Here is an 18,803-nt window from a genome sequence, read left to right as displayed (position 1 = left end):
ATGCAATACAATATTGGAAAATGTGAGGTTATGCACTTTGGCAGGAAAAATCAGAGAGCAAGTTATTATCTTAAGTTATTATCTTAATGGCAAGAAACTGGAAAGTACGGCAGTACAAAGGGATCTGGGGGTCCTAGTGCAAGAAAATCAAAAAGTTAGTATGCAGGTGATCAAGAAGGCCAACGGAATGTTGGCTTTTATTGTTAGGGGGATAGAATATAAAAACAGGGAGGTATTGCTGCAGTTATATAAGGTATTGGTGAGACCGCACCTGGAATACTGCATACAGTTTTGGTCTCCATACTTAAGAAAAGACATACTTGCTCTCGAGGCAGTACAAAGGTTCACTCGGTTAATCCCGGGGATGAGGGGGTGGACGTATGAGGAGAGGTTGAGTAGATTGGGACTCTACTCGTTGGAGTTCAGAAGAATGAGAGGCGATCTTAATGAAACATATAAGATTGTGAAGGGGCTTGATCGGGTGGATGCGGTAAGGATGTTTCCAAGGATGGGTGAAACTAGAACTAGGGGGCATAATCTTAGAATAAGGGGCTGCTCTTTCAAAACTGAGATGAGGAGAAACTTCTTCACTCAGAGGGTAGTAGGTCTGTAGAATTTGCTGCCCCAGGAAGCTGTGGAAGCTACATCATTAACTAAATTTAAAACAGAAATAGACAGTTTCCTGGAAGTAAAGGGAATTAGGGGTTACGGGGAGCGGGCAGGAAATTGGACATGAATTTAGATTTGAGGTTAGGATCAGATCAGCCACGATCTTAATGAATGGCGGAGCAGGCTCGAGGGGCCGATTAGCCTACTCCTGCTCCTATTTCTTATGTTCTTATATCCATTAATATTATTTTTTTACACATATATCCTATTGCTTTTTAAAAGAATTTATGGACTGCTTCAACAACAGTTTGCAGCAGAAACTTCTACATTCTAATCTTCTTCAGTTAAAGATTTTTTTCCAACCGCCCTTTTTTTTGTGATTGTCTTAATCTTGTGCCTTATCATGACCATTTTGTCCACCAGTTGAAATAATCTATCACTATTTACCTAATCATAACTCTTTTTAATCTTGAAGACCTCTGAAGTCAATCTTCTCAACGCTAGTTTAAAAAAATACTCTGCCTCTCTTCATAATTGTAAACCCTCATTCCTGGTAACATCCTAGTAAATCAATGCTGCATCTTTTCCTTTGCCCATTTTAGGTGCCCAAAACTATACAAAATGCTCCAACGTTAACCTAGCCAAGATCTTGTACAAACTCAATACTACCTCCTTGCTTTTGTATCCTATGCCTCCAGATAACAAAAAAGGATTCTGTTTGCCTTTTTTACAGCCCAATCAACTTTAATGAGCTGTGTACCTGCACACCAATATCCCTCAGCTTTTCTACTCCATTTTAATTTTTACCATTTATTGTATGTATTTTGATTCTCTAGTCCTCCAAAATGTTTCACTTCGGGTTTTCTATATTGAACTGCACCTGCCACCTATCTGCCCATCCAGATAGCCTATGTCGTACCTCAATCTTCCACAATCCGACAACTTACCATGCCCTATTCTCTATTATGGCAATTTCAAAGTTGTTCCCTTAATTCCCAAGTCCAGCTGATTTATGTATATTGTAAATAAGAAGGTCTCGACACAGGCACCTGGGGAACACCCCTCACCATACCTGTCCATTCAGAAAGGCTTGTTTTACCCCTATCCTTTGCTGTCTGAGTTCTAGCCATCTCCCTATTAATATGGCGATATTCTCTTCGATTCCATGCTCCATTATCTTTGTCATAAATCTCTTACTCAAACCTTATCATATACTTCTAAAAATCTATATGAATCACAACCACTGGATTTTCTTTACTGATCCTCTCTCTTACTTCTTCAAAAAATTCTGGAAGATTGGCTAAGCATGACCTGTCATTTAAAATTGTGTGCTGTGGTCTCAATTAGCTTGTGTCTCTCTACGTGCGTACCAATTTTATCCCGTATTAGAGACGCAAATAACTTATCAACAACTGAACTTAGACTAACTGGCCCACAATTTCCTGTCTCCTTTTTTGAAGAGGAACGTCATGCTTGCCACCCTCAAATCCTCTTGAACAATTTCCCTTCCAACAAGATTTTTTTGAAAATTATAGTCCGAGCCCATAATATTTCTTCCCTAACTTCAGTCAGGATCCCAGTAATTTGTCAACCTTAAGTTTCAGCAACTTTAGTCCCATTTCTCTATAAATAATAATCTCTTAACTGTTCTACACCTCTGGTGGCAGTACAATTTTAATATCCATCTCTTCCGTGAAAACTGAGACAAAGGCGGTGATTTTAATCCCCAAGAATGGGTGGGTTGGGGGTGGGTGGGAGTTGAAAATAGTTGCTTTTTTATGTCGCAACTTCAAAATTGTCAGACTTTGCATTCCCAGTGGGAAGCCTGTACTTTTATGCGCCGACGTTAACCCTGGAAATAAAGCCGGGTTGCGGTCGCGACCCAAAAAACAACTATTTTAAATCCCACCCACCCTCAACCCACCTGTTCTTGGGGTTTAAAATCACCCGCAAAGTACTTGTTCATTATTTTTGCTATTCCCTTAGTCTTGCCTCATTCATTTCGTAGCAGCCCTACTATGCTGACTTTTACTACCAATATGCCTACAGCCTTTTCTTTCCACTTCATGTTTTTTGCCAATTTGCTCTTTCTCCATCTTTTATTTTCTAATCACCCTTTTTGTACCATATATAGGGATATATATATATATATATATATATATATAGTTTTGCTGCAGTTTTGCTGCCCTTTATACGATATTCTGTAAGCACTATTTAAAAAAAATGATCTAATTCCAGTATTCAGCCATGAAACCCAGCCTTCAATACTACTCCCTTTTTTTCCTTACTAGATTGCACTTAATTTTTAATCTCCTGTTTAAAGATCTTCCATTGCTAATCTACTGTTGTATTTGCCAATTTTTCCTTCCATTTAATCTGGGCAAGGTCCTTTTGATCTCACTATCACCTCTTTTCCCCAGCATCCTTGTCTTTGATGTTTTCTTTTTCCCTTTATACTGAACCTAATTATATTGTGGTCACTGCTTCCCAAATGTTTCCCTACTTTTAGGTCACCTATTTGTTTGGCCTAATTACCCAAAACCAGGTCAAGTAGTGCTTCCAACTTGAGTGATGAGCCTTGAAGCACAAGGAAGTTGAATAAAGACAGTTTCAGATTCAACACATTTCTATTTATATATAAAATAATTTAATTGCTTGTCCTATATGACCTGTTGGACATGCCAATTGGTTCTTGATAATTATGTGACTAATAGCATACTACGGACCAATCCCTGTGCTCCTGCCCCCAGCCTCCCCTGTCTATAGTTATCTTCACTGCTTTCTCCAAACCTCAGATCTATTCTCCTTAACTTGGCTTTAGACTATCTGCTCCATCCTTCCCTTTACTAAATTGGGTGACACAGATGATAGACAATTCTACCAAATTCGAGGCATCAATGTTGCCCTAAGGTCCAGTCCAGCTAAACAAGAGGGCGCTGAAGTTGTGCCACAATCCCAGCCCACTTTCACTGAGCAACCATGCTACCTATCACTCAACCAGGCCCCACTTCATTGTTCCCAGTTTCAGTCCGTTGTGAGGATTTATTTAAAGTGTGGAAATTGACATTAAAGTAATCGACAGGTAAAGCAGAGGCACAGATTAATTCAACCAGCAAAATGCACTTATTCCATGAAACTTTTGCAAAGACCATGTTGCATTTACCCACTAAGTTATCAAAGTGGAGGGAGGGGGGGGGAGGGAAGAGAGAAAGAGCCCTAAACAAATGTCCTCCTTAAATACCTGATTTTCAAGGGTCAATTAAAATCCAATAATAACAACAACACCATCAACTGTCATTTCACAAATTACTAAAGTAGGTTAAATGCTCCATCTAAATATGTATATGTAGAAAGTGCTTTTAAGGTTTTGCTTTTGGAGGAGAGAGGCAAGTGAGCAAGAACACAGAACTTATTAACATGCACCCTAAAGAGTTGTCACCTTTACCAACTGCTCCTCAACGGTACCTCAGCACATCATCATGGGTAGGATTTAAAGGCGGAGAACTCCTGGTTATGTTTTGTTCAGTACTATAGGGACATAAATAATCGGCCAGCCAGTGGCATATCAGAAGGATGTAAGGAATCTTACAACACCAGGTTATAGTCCAACTGTTTTATTTGAAAATCACAAGCTTTCGGAGGCTTTCTCCTTCGTCAGGTGAGCTCACCTGACGAAAGCTTGTGATTTTCAAATAAACAGTTGGACTATAACCTGGTGTTGTAAGATTCCTTACATTTGTCAACCCCAGTCCATCACCGGCATCTCCACATCATATCAGAAGGAGTCACATCAGTTCGTCAGGTTTTCCCGCAGCAAGTCCATTCAGCCTTGTTAGAAGGACACGCTGTTTGCATGATTCACTAATACAGACCCATGTGCACTGCTAAAACAAGCCGAGGCCTACCGCTAAGGCCTCCCGACACCCACCTTCACTGCAACCTCGGGCGCGGAGTTTAAAGCGAGGGAATCATGAAGGCGTGACACCGATTTTCCAGGATCGAGAGGGTGTAAATGAGCCACGGCGTCTTCGCTGGCAACCTCTCCGCATTCCCCATCCGAGTCGTTTCCACTTTCGCTGCCGCTGCCGTAAGAAGCCAAAGCCGCGATCGCGGACATTTTGGATCCCGCTTGGTAAATAACGCGTCCTTGCAGATCGCTAAAACTTAAGGAACATGCGGATTAAAGTCGAACGAGAAAGGATATCGGCCTCATAACAGTGGCTTCAGTTTTAAATTCTGCTGATTTCTATCGGCTTGGTCTTCTATATCGCCGCCTTGAGTTTCGTTGAAGCTTTTTTCTTATTTACTACACAACTGAAAGGACCAAATTTAGGGCATCGCCTGCGGGGGGGGGGGGGGGTCCCACCTCCGCCAATCTGATTGGCGCGCTGGGGGCAAAAATGGGCGTTTCCTGCTGGGACCGTTAGCCGATTTCTATAGGACGGCTGGCTTGTCGCTCACGTGACGTCACAAAGCTTCTACCTTCGACTGGGCTGTTCTACAACACATTCCAGTCTCGAGCATTAACAGCCGGCTTGTGCCATTGGAAAACTCTATGGAGGAATGCCCAATGCATTTAAAAACAAAAACCCACCCGAAATCTAAACCGCTTAGACGATATGCCCTAAGCGCGTTCAAAGTCAATGGAACCTATTTTATTTAAAACTTGAAACCACCACGATTGGCGGTTGGGGAAAAGAACGGATTTCTTTGTTGCTGGATCGATGGTCCCTCTGCGTGCGCTTGACGTGCGCCATTCCCGCTGAAGCCGTGCGGTGTTGTTATCGAGACCGATGAAAACTTGGGGCGTCAATGAGAGCGATGTGAAAAGCGGACCGGTTAGAGGTAACATTTCACACGGCGGCTCCTAGACAATGAAGACGTTATTCTCCAACTGAAAAACGTTCCTTTTTTAAAAAAATATATATGTACGCATATATATATACACCGGGAAATTATTATTTAAAAAAAATTAAAACCCGCTCGAGCTGGTAAGAGTTTACGCCGAACGGGGTACGTAATTTAATCTCAGTGAATGAAATGTCGGGCTTTTTAATTTATTAATGCAGGGTATTTTTTTTGTTTTTGTGTAAAACAATGATCTGATAGCGAGGGGTGCGTTTTGCTATGTTTCCCTGTCTGCATGCTCCCCTTTCGGCACCCCCCCCCCCCCCCAATCCCCATCTCTTTCTCTTCTCGCCGAGGCCCCGGCAGGTAGTGGTCTTGTGCCATGTACCTGAGCTTTAGTCACCGAGTCTCGCACACACGCTCTATCTTCAAACTGCCCTGCTTCATCCCGAGTTAACCTGCAGGAGTCTGAGCTTTCTCCCAAGTACTAACTCTCTCTCTTGCGCGCACACACTTGCACACTTAAGATCGTAGATTTGGGAATAGGGACCCCCCCCCCCCACTCTCATTTAAAAAAAAACATGAATTATATAAAGGGTTTCGTGAAGCCGAACGGATCCCAGCTCCGCAATTTCCAGAGCAAAGTGCGGCGTGCGAGGAAGGGGGGAGGAGGGCGATTATTTTGTAACTCAAAAAAAAGGTTACAATTACTGCAAGGTGCCACCCGACTGATCGTCAGCACGACGGGGCAGTAAGTGCAACAGGGTTGTGCATTTTATAAACTACAAGTATGTGTGCAGCACACGCGTCTCTTTTTTCCCCCTCCTCGCATCTGTAAAGTTTTAAACGCTATTCATTTAGTTTATGTCCACGAATGCGGTGCAACCGCATCCCTGATCAAAACGAATCGCCGCTAATTTGTGTATCAACAAATTGTGATGTATGAAAACGTATTGATTATCTGACATTTGATTCAATGAGTGCAAATGCTAATGAGCAACTTTTTGGACTGTCCCTCGACCTAATGCACAAAACAAGATTCATTGCGTTTTGGGCTTTGAAAGGCTGAACCATATTTTCTGCTTTAAATCCTGCCGCCCGCAGTACTCGATTCCCACGCCAGAGGTTGATCGCAGATCCGAGCTCCTGTGTATTTATCTCCACTTCAGTACATCCACACTCGTCCTGCCTCCATCTGAAGTGTCTCAATATTTTGAAGGAAGAAAAAAAGCAAAGGTGGGGGTGATTCTCTGACTTGTGCAGTTCCGCTATAAGCGAAAGCAGCAGAAAGCTGGCTCGATTTGAGCAAGAACTTAAAAGCAATGAATGCTTTGAGTCTTTGTTTACTGTGTTTACGTGCGAAAGAATTTGCTGCTTTTCAAAGCAGAGCGGGATTTGCAAACTACTTTTAAATGCATACCTGTGATGATTTTTAAAAAGCGACTTCCAAATCCAAGTAACTTACCGGCAAAATAATTGTAATGATTACGAGAAATCTTACTTTTCTAGTATAAATTCCAAGTACTTCTGCTGGGGGTGGGCAACTTTTCCAGGTTTACATGTTAAACTTCAGCTGTATTTGATCAGATTGGGTTGAATCCTGTTTCATAACTTCTTGCACCACACATCAACATTTCTGGCCCTGGTGTTTTTATTTTATTTTTTGCAAACTTCAGATGTTCTTGAGATTGAAATACACCTCTTTTTCTGCTAAAAGGATGGAATTTCAACAAAACTTGCATTTATGTAGCGCCTTCAATGTAGTAAGACATCCCATGGTACTTCACGAGCGTTATGAGACGAAATTTGACACTGAGCCACATAAGGAGATATTAGGACAGGTGGTCAAAGAGGTAGCTTTTAAGGAACATCTTAAAGGAGGACAGAGAGGTGGAGAGGTTTAGGGAGAAAATTACAGAGCTTAGGGCCTAGACAAGTGAAGGCACGGCCGCCAAAGGTGGGCAAAGGAAATCGTGGATGCACAAGAGGTCAGAATCGGAGGAATGCAGAGTTCTTGGAGCATTTTAGGGCTGGAGGAGGTTACAGAGATACGAATGGGCCAGGCCATGGAGGGATTTGACTGCCAAGATTAGAACTTTTTTAATTTGAGGCGTTGCTGAACCGTGAGCCAATGTAGATCAGCGAGCACAGGGGTGATGGGCGAATGGCACTTGGTGCTAGTTAGATAAGGGCAGCAGAGTTTCGTATGGGCTCAAGTTTATGGAGGGTGGAAGATGGGTGGCCGGCCATATCTTGTGGGGTGTAATTGGAAAGTTACACCTGAAATTACACCCATTTGAGTTAATATCAATTTACTCTTCAAGAACAATCGGGGCTCAAGGAAAGTGTGGAACCATATATTCCTTTTTAAGTATAAAAATCAAAAATTTCAAGCCATCTAACCATCATTTGTGTACAGTAGGCATAGCATGTTTAAAAGATTCCACGATTGCATATTCTTAAATTTTTTATGTGACTCATACTAAAGCTATAAAAATGTATTCAAAGAAACAGAAAATACAATGCAGGTCACAGTGAGAATAAATTTTTTTAAAACCACAATAAAACACCAGAAAAATGACATTGTTTCCTGCAAGGCGTGAATTCTGTGCTTAATTTTACACCCATTCAGAACCAGCATAATTGCCGGAAATGCATGCATAAGGCTTTTGCATGGGCGCGAAGGCTTTGTGCTGAGCCGACATGCGTTCGGGTGCAAGGATGAATTGACTGGCATAAAAGATTGAGGAAATTTGGGCATAGTGTAATTACATGCGTTACATACTTGCGCCCGAGTTTGCTCGATCTTTTAAGGCAGGTATTTGCTTTACGCCCCAATTACGCGTGTCTCTGGGTGCAAATGCACAGGAAATTCCACCCCAATATGGTAACCGTCTTTTCTTTTGATTAACCATTATTGTCTTCGAACAATTCAAATTCTGAAATTATACAGCTGTATATTAGTTATTTCAAAATTGAAGTTAGGTGTAATGTTTTCATGAATTTGTAAAATGTTTTAAACAAATAGAAGTTTTGTGCTTGAATAAGCAGAGAAAATCAATCCATAACAACAAGGCTTAACTTGCAGTTTTTCTTAATAAAACTAAAATTTTTAAAATACTGAATGTGAATGAAATTCTCTTTTAAAAATGTAACCTGCTTTTGAAAAATAATTTGTGGAGAAATATTTACTAATGTTTCTGTTATATTTTGTCACTCATTAAATGTCTTGCAGCATAATATAAACCTAGTGTACAGGAAATCCAATACATTGAGAATTCTTAGTCTATAGTCTATTGCACAAAACAGGATTTTGCTGCACTTGTTTTGCTACACCAGATAATAGTGACAAAAAATCTTCTTTCTTGCAAAGTAGTTGTTTGTTTCAATATTACCCATTTCATTTTCTTGCTATTTAACCTGGAAAAATACAAATTAGAAGTTCATAAGTGATAGCATAAACAAAATTGAGTTTTTGGCATTTATGTTGAATGACTGAGACTGTCTATTTGAGGTTAATGAATTATAAAAAAATTATTTGCAACTTTTCTGAATTTAAGCAGATCATTATTTATCATGAAAGGGCATTGTGCGTCGTTTATAAGTTCATTTCATTTGCAATTCAGATGCAGTACTGTAAATAAACATTTCATCTGGCATCTTGAGTGTATGTAGATACTTCACTGAAAGTGCCAAATATGAAATTATAGCCATGTATTAGATGGTTTATTTAAACCAAAGACTTGAGTTTATTGTAATAAATAGAAGTTCGGATGTTGCCAATAAATGACAAATGTTCATTTTTTTAAAACAAAAGGTGGTGAATATGAACAGTAATTATTTTAAGCAGTCATCTTAGTAGGAGGACAAGGTCATATACTGTACTTTATGTGAAGCAATGCCATGGGCAATAATGGCTTTTCTTGTCATAGAAAGTTAAATCGCTGACCAGATGATAAATGAAAATGACACAGAATTTCCAACCCAATGAGTTAATGTGACTTCAGAAAGAGGTTCTCTCCTTCTCTAGCCCTTTTCTCACTAAGACTACTGTTTCAAACTGGGTTTGCCGTAGATACCTTCTTGGCTTTAGTGGAGTCAGGTGCTCCCATAAGCAAATCCCACATTCTTCACTTTCCAGAGTTGACTCGCACTACCAAACATCTGCTTGTGTGTTAGTGTAACCAGGGGGGTGTAACTATGTGTCCCTCTTGACATACAAACTGGATATCAGAAACTCGCAAATGCTTTCCCATGCATTTGTCCAATCTTTCCATCAGCGGAAATCTGGTAAGACAAAGTCAATGACAAATCAAGAAACTGGTTTATTTTTGAAAAATAAACATGACTGAATAAAAGTAGCAATTCCAGACTTTTTCAAACTTCTCCTACAACGCATACAGCAGCCAAAAAACACTATGCTAGCCTGAATAGCACACAGAATATTCACTTTTTGTTTTATTTCCTTTTGGGTTAGCTTTTAACTGGGAAAATTTACCTGCTATATCTTAATTCCCAGCTCAGGCCAAGATAAGAACATAAGAAATAGGAGCAGGAGTAGGCCATCCGCCCCCTCAAGCCTGCTCCGCCATTCAATAAGGTCATGGCATATTACACCTATGGTGCCATGGTCAGAAACTCAGTGTCAACTATGGTCGTTAAAGGTAGTTTATTGTGGAATTTTTGCAATTTGACCTTTGGGTTCTCTGCCATTGTCCCAGTACTTAAAGCCTCCTCATAGTGAACTTGTTTCTGTGTCCTACATAGAATTACTTAGAATCTACAGCACCGAAACAGTCTATTCGGCCCAACTGGGCTATGGTGGTAATTATGCTCCACACCAGGATCCGTCGACCCCTCTTCATCTAACTTTCATCATATCCTTCTATTCCTTTCTCCCTCATGTGCTTATCTAGCTTCCTCTTAAATGCATCTGTGCTATTCACCAAGCTGCAAAGCAGTTGAATGCTTTGTGGTCAGTCTTCACATTCTACTATCAGCTCATCTCAGTTGGTAGCACTTTTGCCTCTGAGTTATGGGTTAAAGTCCCACTCCAGAATTTCAGTACTGAATGATTTGTGGCTTCAATAGTGTAATAAACAGTTTTATACATATGTTGCCAAAGAATTTATAATTTTTATATCTGATGGCTTATGTTGACATTGAACTAACCCTGTTGTGGTGTTTTTGTCCTGAAAATATGTGTGTATTTAAGTTTTAAAAAAAGGTTCTACGATCTTGGGAGTTTTTTCCCTAGTGCAATAGGAATTAATTCTACAATGTTTTAGAATTTAGAAATTTTGTATATTGTAGTCTACTAAACTGTAACATTAGTATAAATAACTCCAAGGATGTTTGGCCACCACCTGAATGCGAAACCAAAGTTTCCATTTTCTTGTCTTTCTCCATTCTCCTAGATTTGGCAATTGACAATTTCAAGGATGTCGTTTTAAATTCCAGCACGACTCTCAGTAATATAAATCCATTAAAAGTAATAGTTTGTCACGGAGGAAGTGCAGCCGATGAGGATTTTGTTAATTGCACAATAGCTTGGTTTGTTTCTGCTGTAAAGCAGTGGAATACTTTTGTGATCAGTCTTCACATTCTTTGATCAGAAGTGTCATCTCATCTCATTTGGTAGCACTCTTGCCTCTGAGTCAGAAAATTATGGGTTAAATTCCCACATCAGGATTTCAGTAAATAATCTAGGTTGGTACTCCAGTGCAGTACTGAGGAAATGCTGCAGTGTCAAAATTGCCTTTTTTCAGGTGAGGCATTAATCCTGTCTGCTTGACCATGTGGGGAGCCTTTGCCTATCTGTGAAAGAATGCAGAGAGAGCTAAGACCCATGGCCTTATTTGAAGAAAAACAGCAAGTATGCCTGGTGCTGTTTGTGAGTTGTTCTGTGTTTTCCTACATAACAGTAATGAATTGCTTGTGAAGAGCTGGGCCATCCTGAAGACATAAAAGGTGCAATGTAAATGTAAGCTATTTCATTTTGTGCGCACTCTATTTGTGTGCTGTCTCTCGCTGGCTGATTCTCATTCTGTGCTCTCACTCCCTCTGTGTCCACCTGCTTTGCGTGCACTCTGTGTGCACACGCTCTCTTTCCTCCGCCCCCTCCAACCACGTGCACTTTCTTCTCTCCTTCTCACCTTTTCTTTTCTCTCCCTGTGCGCTCTCTCTTCTCCCCTCCACTCATAGTTGCCTCCTTTCCTCCTCCTATATTAGTCCCATTATCCCCCCATTTCTAATCATTGACCAAATTGGTCATGACTATCAGTGTACAACGCCCTGTGAGATCAACTAGTAAATTAATAAATTTAAGTATCCAGCATGTATTTGAGTGATTGCAAGCTGAATTTAACTAATTTTAATGTAGATTTTCTCTTTTTCTCTCTCTAAAGATTGAAATATATCAATCCTTGCAATATCACAGATAATACAATCTTATGTTTACGAAAATGAGTGTTGCATATCATTGCACTGTAAACAAACTATTGGGACTATCACAAAATAGGAATAATGACAAGTAGAATTGTGTCTTGGATTAGGCATACATTTGTTTACTGAGTATAAAGGAAAAATTGAGACTACAGGCAGGTGCATTTTTAGTATCCTCGAAGACATATTCTTTATTTTTGTGTGGGAAAGTGCCCCCCCCAGCCAAACTCTTATTTGCTGTATTTGTATATGTGGTTTCCCTTTGTTAGTTTGCTTTTGCTGCAGTGAAGTTAAACCATTTTGGACCGAAGCTTTTTGTGAAATGTAGTGCTCTATAACTATACGATTGTTATCAATAGACATTACATATTTTTACTTGGACATTGGTTGTTCAACTTTTATATTTGAAAGCCCCAGTAGAAATGGTTAAATGTTGTCCTTGTCATAAGAAGTAGAATGTAATGGATACAGGAGAACTGTACTTCAATTGTGTTGGGGTAGATGGGCTTTCTAAGGGCCATAGCTGCTTCCGATATAAACTTGATCTGAGCAACATTATAATTCAGCATGGAAAACCAGTGTAACAAATCTGTTTATATTTATTTGGATGATATGGAGTTAATGAACCTGGCACAGCAGCTAAGGTGGCATGTTTTATCATTGGTATTATTGTGTTTTAAAACAAATCAAAGTATCTTTGAATTGTTGCAAGATTATCTAATCATAAAATAAATCTGCATATTACCTGCTCAAATTAATTTTTCTTTAGCGACCTTTTCAGTGTTCAAAACAGGCATTTTTTCTTATTTGTTCATGGAATGTGGGCATCGCTGGCGAGGCCAGCATTTATTGCCCATCTCTAATTGCCCTTGAGAAGGTGGTGGTGAGCCGCCTTCTTGAACTGCTGCAGACCATGTGGTGAAGGTTCTCCCACAGTGCTGTTAGGAAGGGAGTTCTAGGATTTTGACCCAGCGACGATGAAGGAACGGCGATATATTTCCAAGTTGGGATGGTGTGTGACTTGGAAGGAAATGTGCAGGTGGTGTTGCTCCCATGTGCCTGCTGCCCTTGTCCTTCTAGGTGGTAACGGTCGCGGGTTTGGGAGCTGCTGTCGAAGAAGCCTTTGCGAGTTGCTGCATTGCATCCTGTAGATGGTACACACTGCAGCCACGTTGCGCCGGTGGTGAAGGGAGTGAATGTTTAGGGTGGTGGTTGGGGTGCTAATCAAGCGGGCAGCTTTGTCCTGGATGGTGTGGAGTTTCTTGAGTGTTGTTGGAGCTGCACTCATCCAGGCAAATGGAGAGTCTTCCATCACACTCCTGACTTGAGCCTTGTAAATGGCAGAAAGGCTCTGGGGAGTCAGGAGGTGAGTCACTCGCCGCAGAATACCCAGCCTCTGACTTGCTCTTGTAGCCACAGTATTTATATGGCTGGTCCGGTTAAGTTTCTGGTCAATGGTGACCCCCGGGATGTTGATGGTGGGGTTTCGGCGATGGTAATGCCGTTGAATGTCAAGGGAAGGTGGTTAGACTCTCTCTTGTTGGAGATGGTCATTGCCTGGCACTTACCTGGCGCGAATGTTACTTGCCACTTATCAGCCCAAGCCTGGATGTCGTCCAGGTCTTGCGTGTGGGCTCGGACTGCTTCATTATCTGAGGGGTTGTGAATGCACAATCATCAGCGAACATCCCCATTTCTGACCTTATGATGGAGGGAAGGTCATTGATGAAGCAGCTGAAGATGGTTGGGCCGAGCTCACTGCCCTGAGGAGCTCCTGCAGCAATGTCCTGGGGCTGAGATGATTGGCCTCAAACAACCGCTACCATCTTCCTTTGTGCTAGGTACGACTCCAGCCACTGGAGAATTTTCCCCCTGATTCCCATTGACTTCAATTTTACTGGGGCTCCTTGGTGCCACACTTGGTCAAATGCTGCCTTGATGTCAAGGGCAGTCACTCTCACCTCATCTCTGGAATTCAGCTCTTTTGTCCATGTTTGGACCAAGGCTGTAATGAGGTCTGGAGCTGAGTGGTCCTGGCGGAACCCAAAGTGAGCATCGGTGAGCAGGTTATTGGTGAGTAAGTGCTGCTTGATAGCACTGTCAACGACACCTTCCATCACTTTGCTGATGATTGAGAGTAGACTGATGGGGTGGTAATTGGCTGGATTGGATTTGTCCTGCTTTTTGTGGACAGGACATACCTGGGCAATTTTCCACATTGTTGGGTAGATGCCAGTGTTGTAGCTGTACTGGAACAGTTTGGCTCGAGGCGCAGCTAGTTCTGCAGCACAAGTATTCAGCACTACAGCTGGGATGTTGTCGGGGCCCATAGCCTTTGCTGTATCCAGTGCACTCAGCCGTTTCTTGATATCACGTGGAATGAATCGAATTGGCTGAAGACTGGCTTCAATGATGATGGGAATATCGGGAGGAAGCCGAGATGGGACGTTGGCTGAAAGGTATGATTCTGTGAGTGTGGCATTTAGAAAATGGGAAATCATTATCTTCTCTTTCTGGGGTTAAAATATCAAACTAACAAAATTAAGCTCTCTTTCTCAAGTGTCGTTCCTCCCATTCATAAAACTATAGTAGTATTGTGTTGTGGTACAGAACTGACAGGAAGATCCCCAGATCTATCCGCAGTCTATGCTTGTGATAATCTCAGCCCAGTGAAGTAGAATTGGTCACCGACCTCTTGGGAGTTGAAAAGTCCCAGGCCAGGATTGCAGCTTCTGATTGCCATTCTGTGACCCATACTGAAAAGTCTGCGTGTGGATGTAAGTTGAAGAAAGGATCTGGGTTGACTGTGCTGTACCATTCTCCATCTCTTCCCTCCATCTCTTCCTCCCATGGTTGAATTTCACCCATTGATCAATATCCATTGAGGGGAGAAAATTGTAGATGGTCCCAGGAGGATTTTATTTAGCTTATGGAAGGAGAGGCAGCTACCTTGTCGCTGTGCTGGACCTCTTTAAAATTGCTTCCTTAAATTTGCATAGTTGTCCAGTCTCTGACAATCCAGTGATTAGATATTCCTTGCACCATTAATATGCTGACCACAAATGTATTTTCACTATCCAGTCGTCTTCGTAGGTTTATGGGATTTTCCATTATAAAATGCTTTGCCCCCTGATCCTCAAATGATTTATTGCACGTTGTCATACTATTTCAAAATTGTTATCTTGTTGCAGTAAATAATTTTCAAAAATATCATCTAAATAGCATTTATGGGCAGCACAGATGAGATAACAACTGTAATCCTGATCCCAGCGTGGTAGTGTGCCAATTAATTGTGTTTACAGTGCTCAGAATACTGAATGCTGCCTGCATATTTCACAATATAACTTGCAAACAACAATTACTCTGATCCTTCATACTTTTACAAGATGATCTTACTGTAATTTTTGTAACAACAAAAAGTATTATGTTCTTTTAACCTTAATTTTAGTTGCAGAAATATTGTGAAATTGCAAGTACTGAAATTATTCTATAAATGAGAAACTCCTAACTCACCAGCAGTTATTTTCTCTCTATGTAGCAAAGTGCATTCCTGTTTTAAGATAATTGCAATTTTGTAGCAGCACACTTAACAGGAGGATGGGCCCATTATATACATAAAAGAAAGATTTTACTGAAAAACACAAGAACAACCCTTCTTTGACTGCTCAGAATTTCTTTTCAGTGCCTGATCTTGCCACTGACTAGTCCATTTTATATATTTTAATTAAGAAACTGAGGTGTCAGACATCACCAGTGTTGAACAGTAAACGAGAAGATAAGGTGAATCAGGAAGAAATAAATAGGTGATGCCAGGCTTGTTATTAAAAGTCTGAAGATTGTAAGAAGGGAAGAAAGACTGATGGAGGTTAGGAGTTGCAAACTTTTGAGATCCTGCAAAGGAGTGCTTAGAGTAGGAGCTTCTGCACTGAACCTTGATTTTAATAAAAGTAGAACAAAGAAAGGAGGGAGAGTTTGTAGGGTGGTGTACTTGGAGTTCAAAAGACAGAACAAAAATCCAGAGAGGCACTAAATTATCTTGGATTGGGAGAAACAGTAGCTATACAACTTTTATAGTAGACCTCTTAACACAGAATTCTCATTGTGAGCCTGCTTATCACGTTATCTCTGCTTCTGATTGCTCTCCTCTTGGATCAGCTGATGCCTCTCCTGCTTTTCTGGTGTTCCTGGTAATGATCTTGTTGCTCATAACTTGGGCAAACTGACCCTCCCCCAGATTGGTTGGTGACTGTTGACTGACTGCTCAAATTCTTTGTTTCCCATTCTACTGCTGCCTGCTGTAGTCTCTGCTTTAGTTCCTGTCTGCTGCTAATTTCTGTCTCCTCTACTGAGGTACTGTAAGTTCAAGTACCCTTCTCTAAACTTGTGGGAAGAGATGTAGCTAAGTGGAGGAATTTAGGAAGAGAATTTGGGAGTGCTGAATCATGATGGCAGGGGCCACCAGTGCTGGAGTAGGTGGAAATATATGGCTTTGGTATTTTGATATGGGGTTTGAAGCTCTGCTCAAGGTCAAACAAGACACTGAAATTGCACACCATTAGGTTCAGTCAGTGAGCAGCTGAGGGAGGGGGTGGAATACTGGGGTGTGTGGGAATGTGCGGTATTCGGGAGTCGAGGTGGTGGAGAGGTAATGCTGAGTGTTAGCATATATGTGGAAGGTAACTCATCTTTATGAATAATATCACTGAGAGGCAACATGTAAAGTAGGACTAGAAAGGTGTGAAACCTTTTCAGTGATAAATTCTATTTAAACTAGTATTAAAATGTAAGGTGTGTTGTGTTTTTATACTGCATTCGGATGTTGAATGTCAGATGTTTAATTATAGGGTTGAGCTGAATAGAAATTGGGGAGGGGGGAGACTTTTAATAATTGTAAACACACATGATTTTGCTACAATTTGTTCCCCTACGGAGGATATATACCAGGGAGCAACAAACTAGTTAAAACATGATGCATAAGAGATTTTGTTTTCTATAATCTGCAGATATCCCTCCCCATACATTTTGCAGGGGGATGCATGCAGGGGGCAATGGACTAAGTAAAATAAGCGAGGTCACATAATATGCGGAATGGTTTATTTTCCACAATCTGCACTTTTTCTCTCCTTCTCTACTCTTCTCCCTCTTCCCAATGTAATCTCTTTCTGGTTTTGTTATTCATTTCCTAATAATGTATTCATTCTGAACAATTAGTTGGTGAATTGAGGTTACAGTTTCATGGAGGTTTGGTATGTGATTACAGGGCATATGGTTCATATGGGAATTCCTGTATAAAACTAAATGAAAGTAGAGACCATTTAGAAAGAAGCAGTTCCAGGAAATATAAACAAATTAACAACAACTTGCATTTATATAGCGCCTTTAATGTAGAAAAACATCCCAAGGCACTTTTCAAAGGTGTAATCAGATAAAACTGAACCTTGAAACGAAGATGATGTTGGGAGGGTTGACCAATTAAGAATGGGAAAGAGGCACATTTTAAGGAAGGATATAAGTGATTTTCAAGAAAACTTGAGTAATTGTCAGTCCATGTGAGTAGTAGAACTATGTGATATTTCCCAAACTGTCATGTAAAACCTGTAAACCTCAGATGTAAATAGCATGTATGGCACATTGAATGTGAACACACAGTACGCTTGCACTATAATGAATGTGAACATGCCATACATACGTAAAATTGAATTTAAGAATTTTTCTTATTTCTCTATAAGAGACAATGCAATCAAAATATGAAATACCAGCAAAGTCTCTTTGTAATTTAAGTTCTATGGTATAGTGCAATTTCCCTAAAGCATATTATCTTCATGTTTCCATTTATTTCAGCAAAGTGACTCACAGTTGATTTTTCAAAAATGTCTGGTACCAGCTGTAGGGGTTTAAAAATGACATGGGCTTTTGACATCATTTTTCTGATTTTAATCCTGTATACCTCTTTAGTAAGGCCACAATTGGAATATTGTTTGCAGTGTTAAACATCGTTGGGTAGAGTTTCCGCTTTGGGTGCAATAGGGAAATTGCACCCAAAATGCGACTCAAATTGTGCTGGTTAGGTTACAGTTCAAGCTTCCGATAAAATGTGTTTGCATAATCGCAAATGTAAAATCTTCCATGAACCAGCGCCATCGGGCAGCGTAATAGAACGTAATTTTTAAAAATATTCATTGTGATTAAGAGCGGTAACCTGGTGCAGTTTTATTACTACAGCTGAAAGTGGGTTTATCACAAAAAATAAGCATTTTTAATAATTGTCCAGACCTCCTCGTATGAGTAACCTGATTTAAAATCACTGAAAGTGACATTTTAAAAACAAAACTATGCTGAACCATTTACTAGTTTCATTGGTGGATACTAGTCAGTTTCTTAGTAAATTAAATATTTTTTGATATGTAAAAACTTTTAAAACGTGTTTTAGTGCCTGTGCGCCTAAGAAAATGAACACAATTTGAAGAGCCATCCCTAACCAGCACATTCGGCAGAAACTCGCAATGTCGACTTGGAGTGTGGCCAGTTTTGTGGGCAGGGCCTGATCTGGGCAAATTGAATCTTAAACCAGCATAAAAGATTGTGGAAAACCCCAAAGTAAGTGGTTTTGGGCTTAACTCACATACATTTAAAATTCCCCGATCTTTTGAGCTGGAATCTGGGTGCAAAATTAGCCAAAACAAATGGAAACTCTACCCCCTTATTTTCAAAGGGTCATTGATGTATTCGAGAGCGTTCAGAGCAGAAGAACTGGAATGATACTGCTGCACTGTTACCAAGAGAGATGCTTAGAACTAAACCTCCATTGGAGGAAAGATGGGTTTACAAAATCCTGATGTGCTGTAGATGGAAGCAGGAAGTACAAAACCATAAGGAAAACTAGAGATTAGAATCTTTTTCCC

General features: G+C 40.5%; 2 protein-coding genes across 4 annotated transcripts in view; one reads left to right on the top strand and one right to left on the bottom strand.

Annotated features, from left to right (window-relative positions):
- cdc40 (cell division cycle 40 homolog (S. cerevisiae)) overlaps positions 1-4,942 on the bottom strand; it is a 106,609-nt gene extending 101,667 nt beyond the window's left edge. The window contains exon 1 of the mRNA XM_067985028.1: positions 4,538-4,942. Within this exon, the coding sequence (XP_067841129.1) occupies positions 4,538-4,726 (189 nt within the window). The 5' untranslated portion in view covers positions 4,727-4,942. The remainder of the gene's footprint in view (positions 1-4,537) is intronic.
- A 168-nt stretch (positions 4,943-5,110) lies between these two features.
- Positions 5,111-18,803, top strand: part of wasf1 (WASP family member 1) — a 92,085-nt gene continuing 78,392 nt past the window's right edge. The window contains exons 1-2 of one of the 3 annotated variants that reach the window (XM_067985025.1): positions 5,111-5,454; positions 6,562-6,693. The gene's annotated coding sequence lies outside the window, so the exon portion shown is untranslated. The other 2 variants (XM_067985026.1, XM_067985027.1) reach the window with 2 other exon arrangements.

This window comes from Heptranchias perlo, chromosome 5 (assembly GCF_035084215.1).
Source record: "Heptranchias perlo isolate sHepPer1 chromosome 5, sHepPer1.hap1, whole genome shotgun sequence".
Classification (NCBI taxonomy): domain Eukaryota; kingdom Metazoa; phylum Chordata; class Chondrichthyes; order Hexanchiformes; family Hexanchidae; genus Heptranchias; species Heptranchias perlo.
Note: the sequence above shows the minus strand (reverse complement) of the source record. Positions and strands in the feature narration are given on the sequence as shown.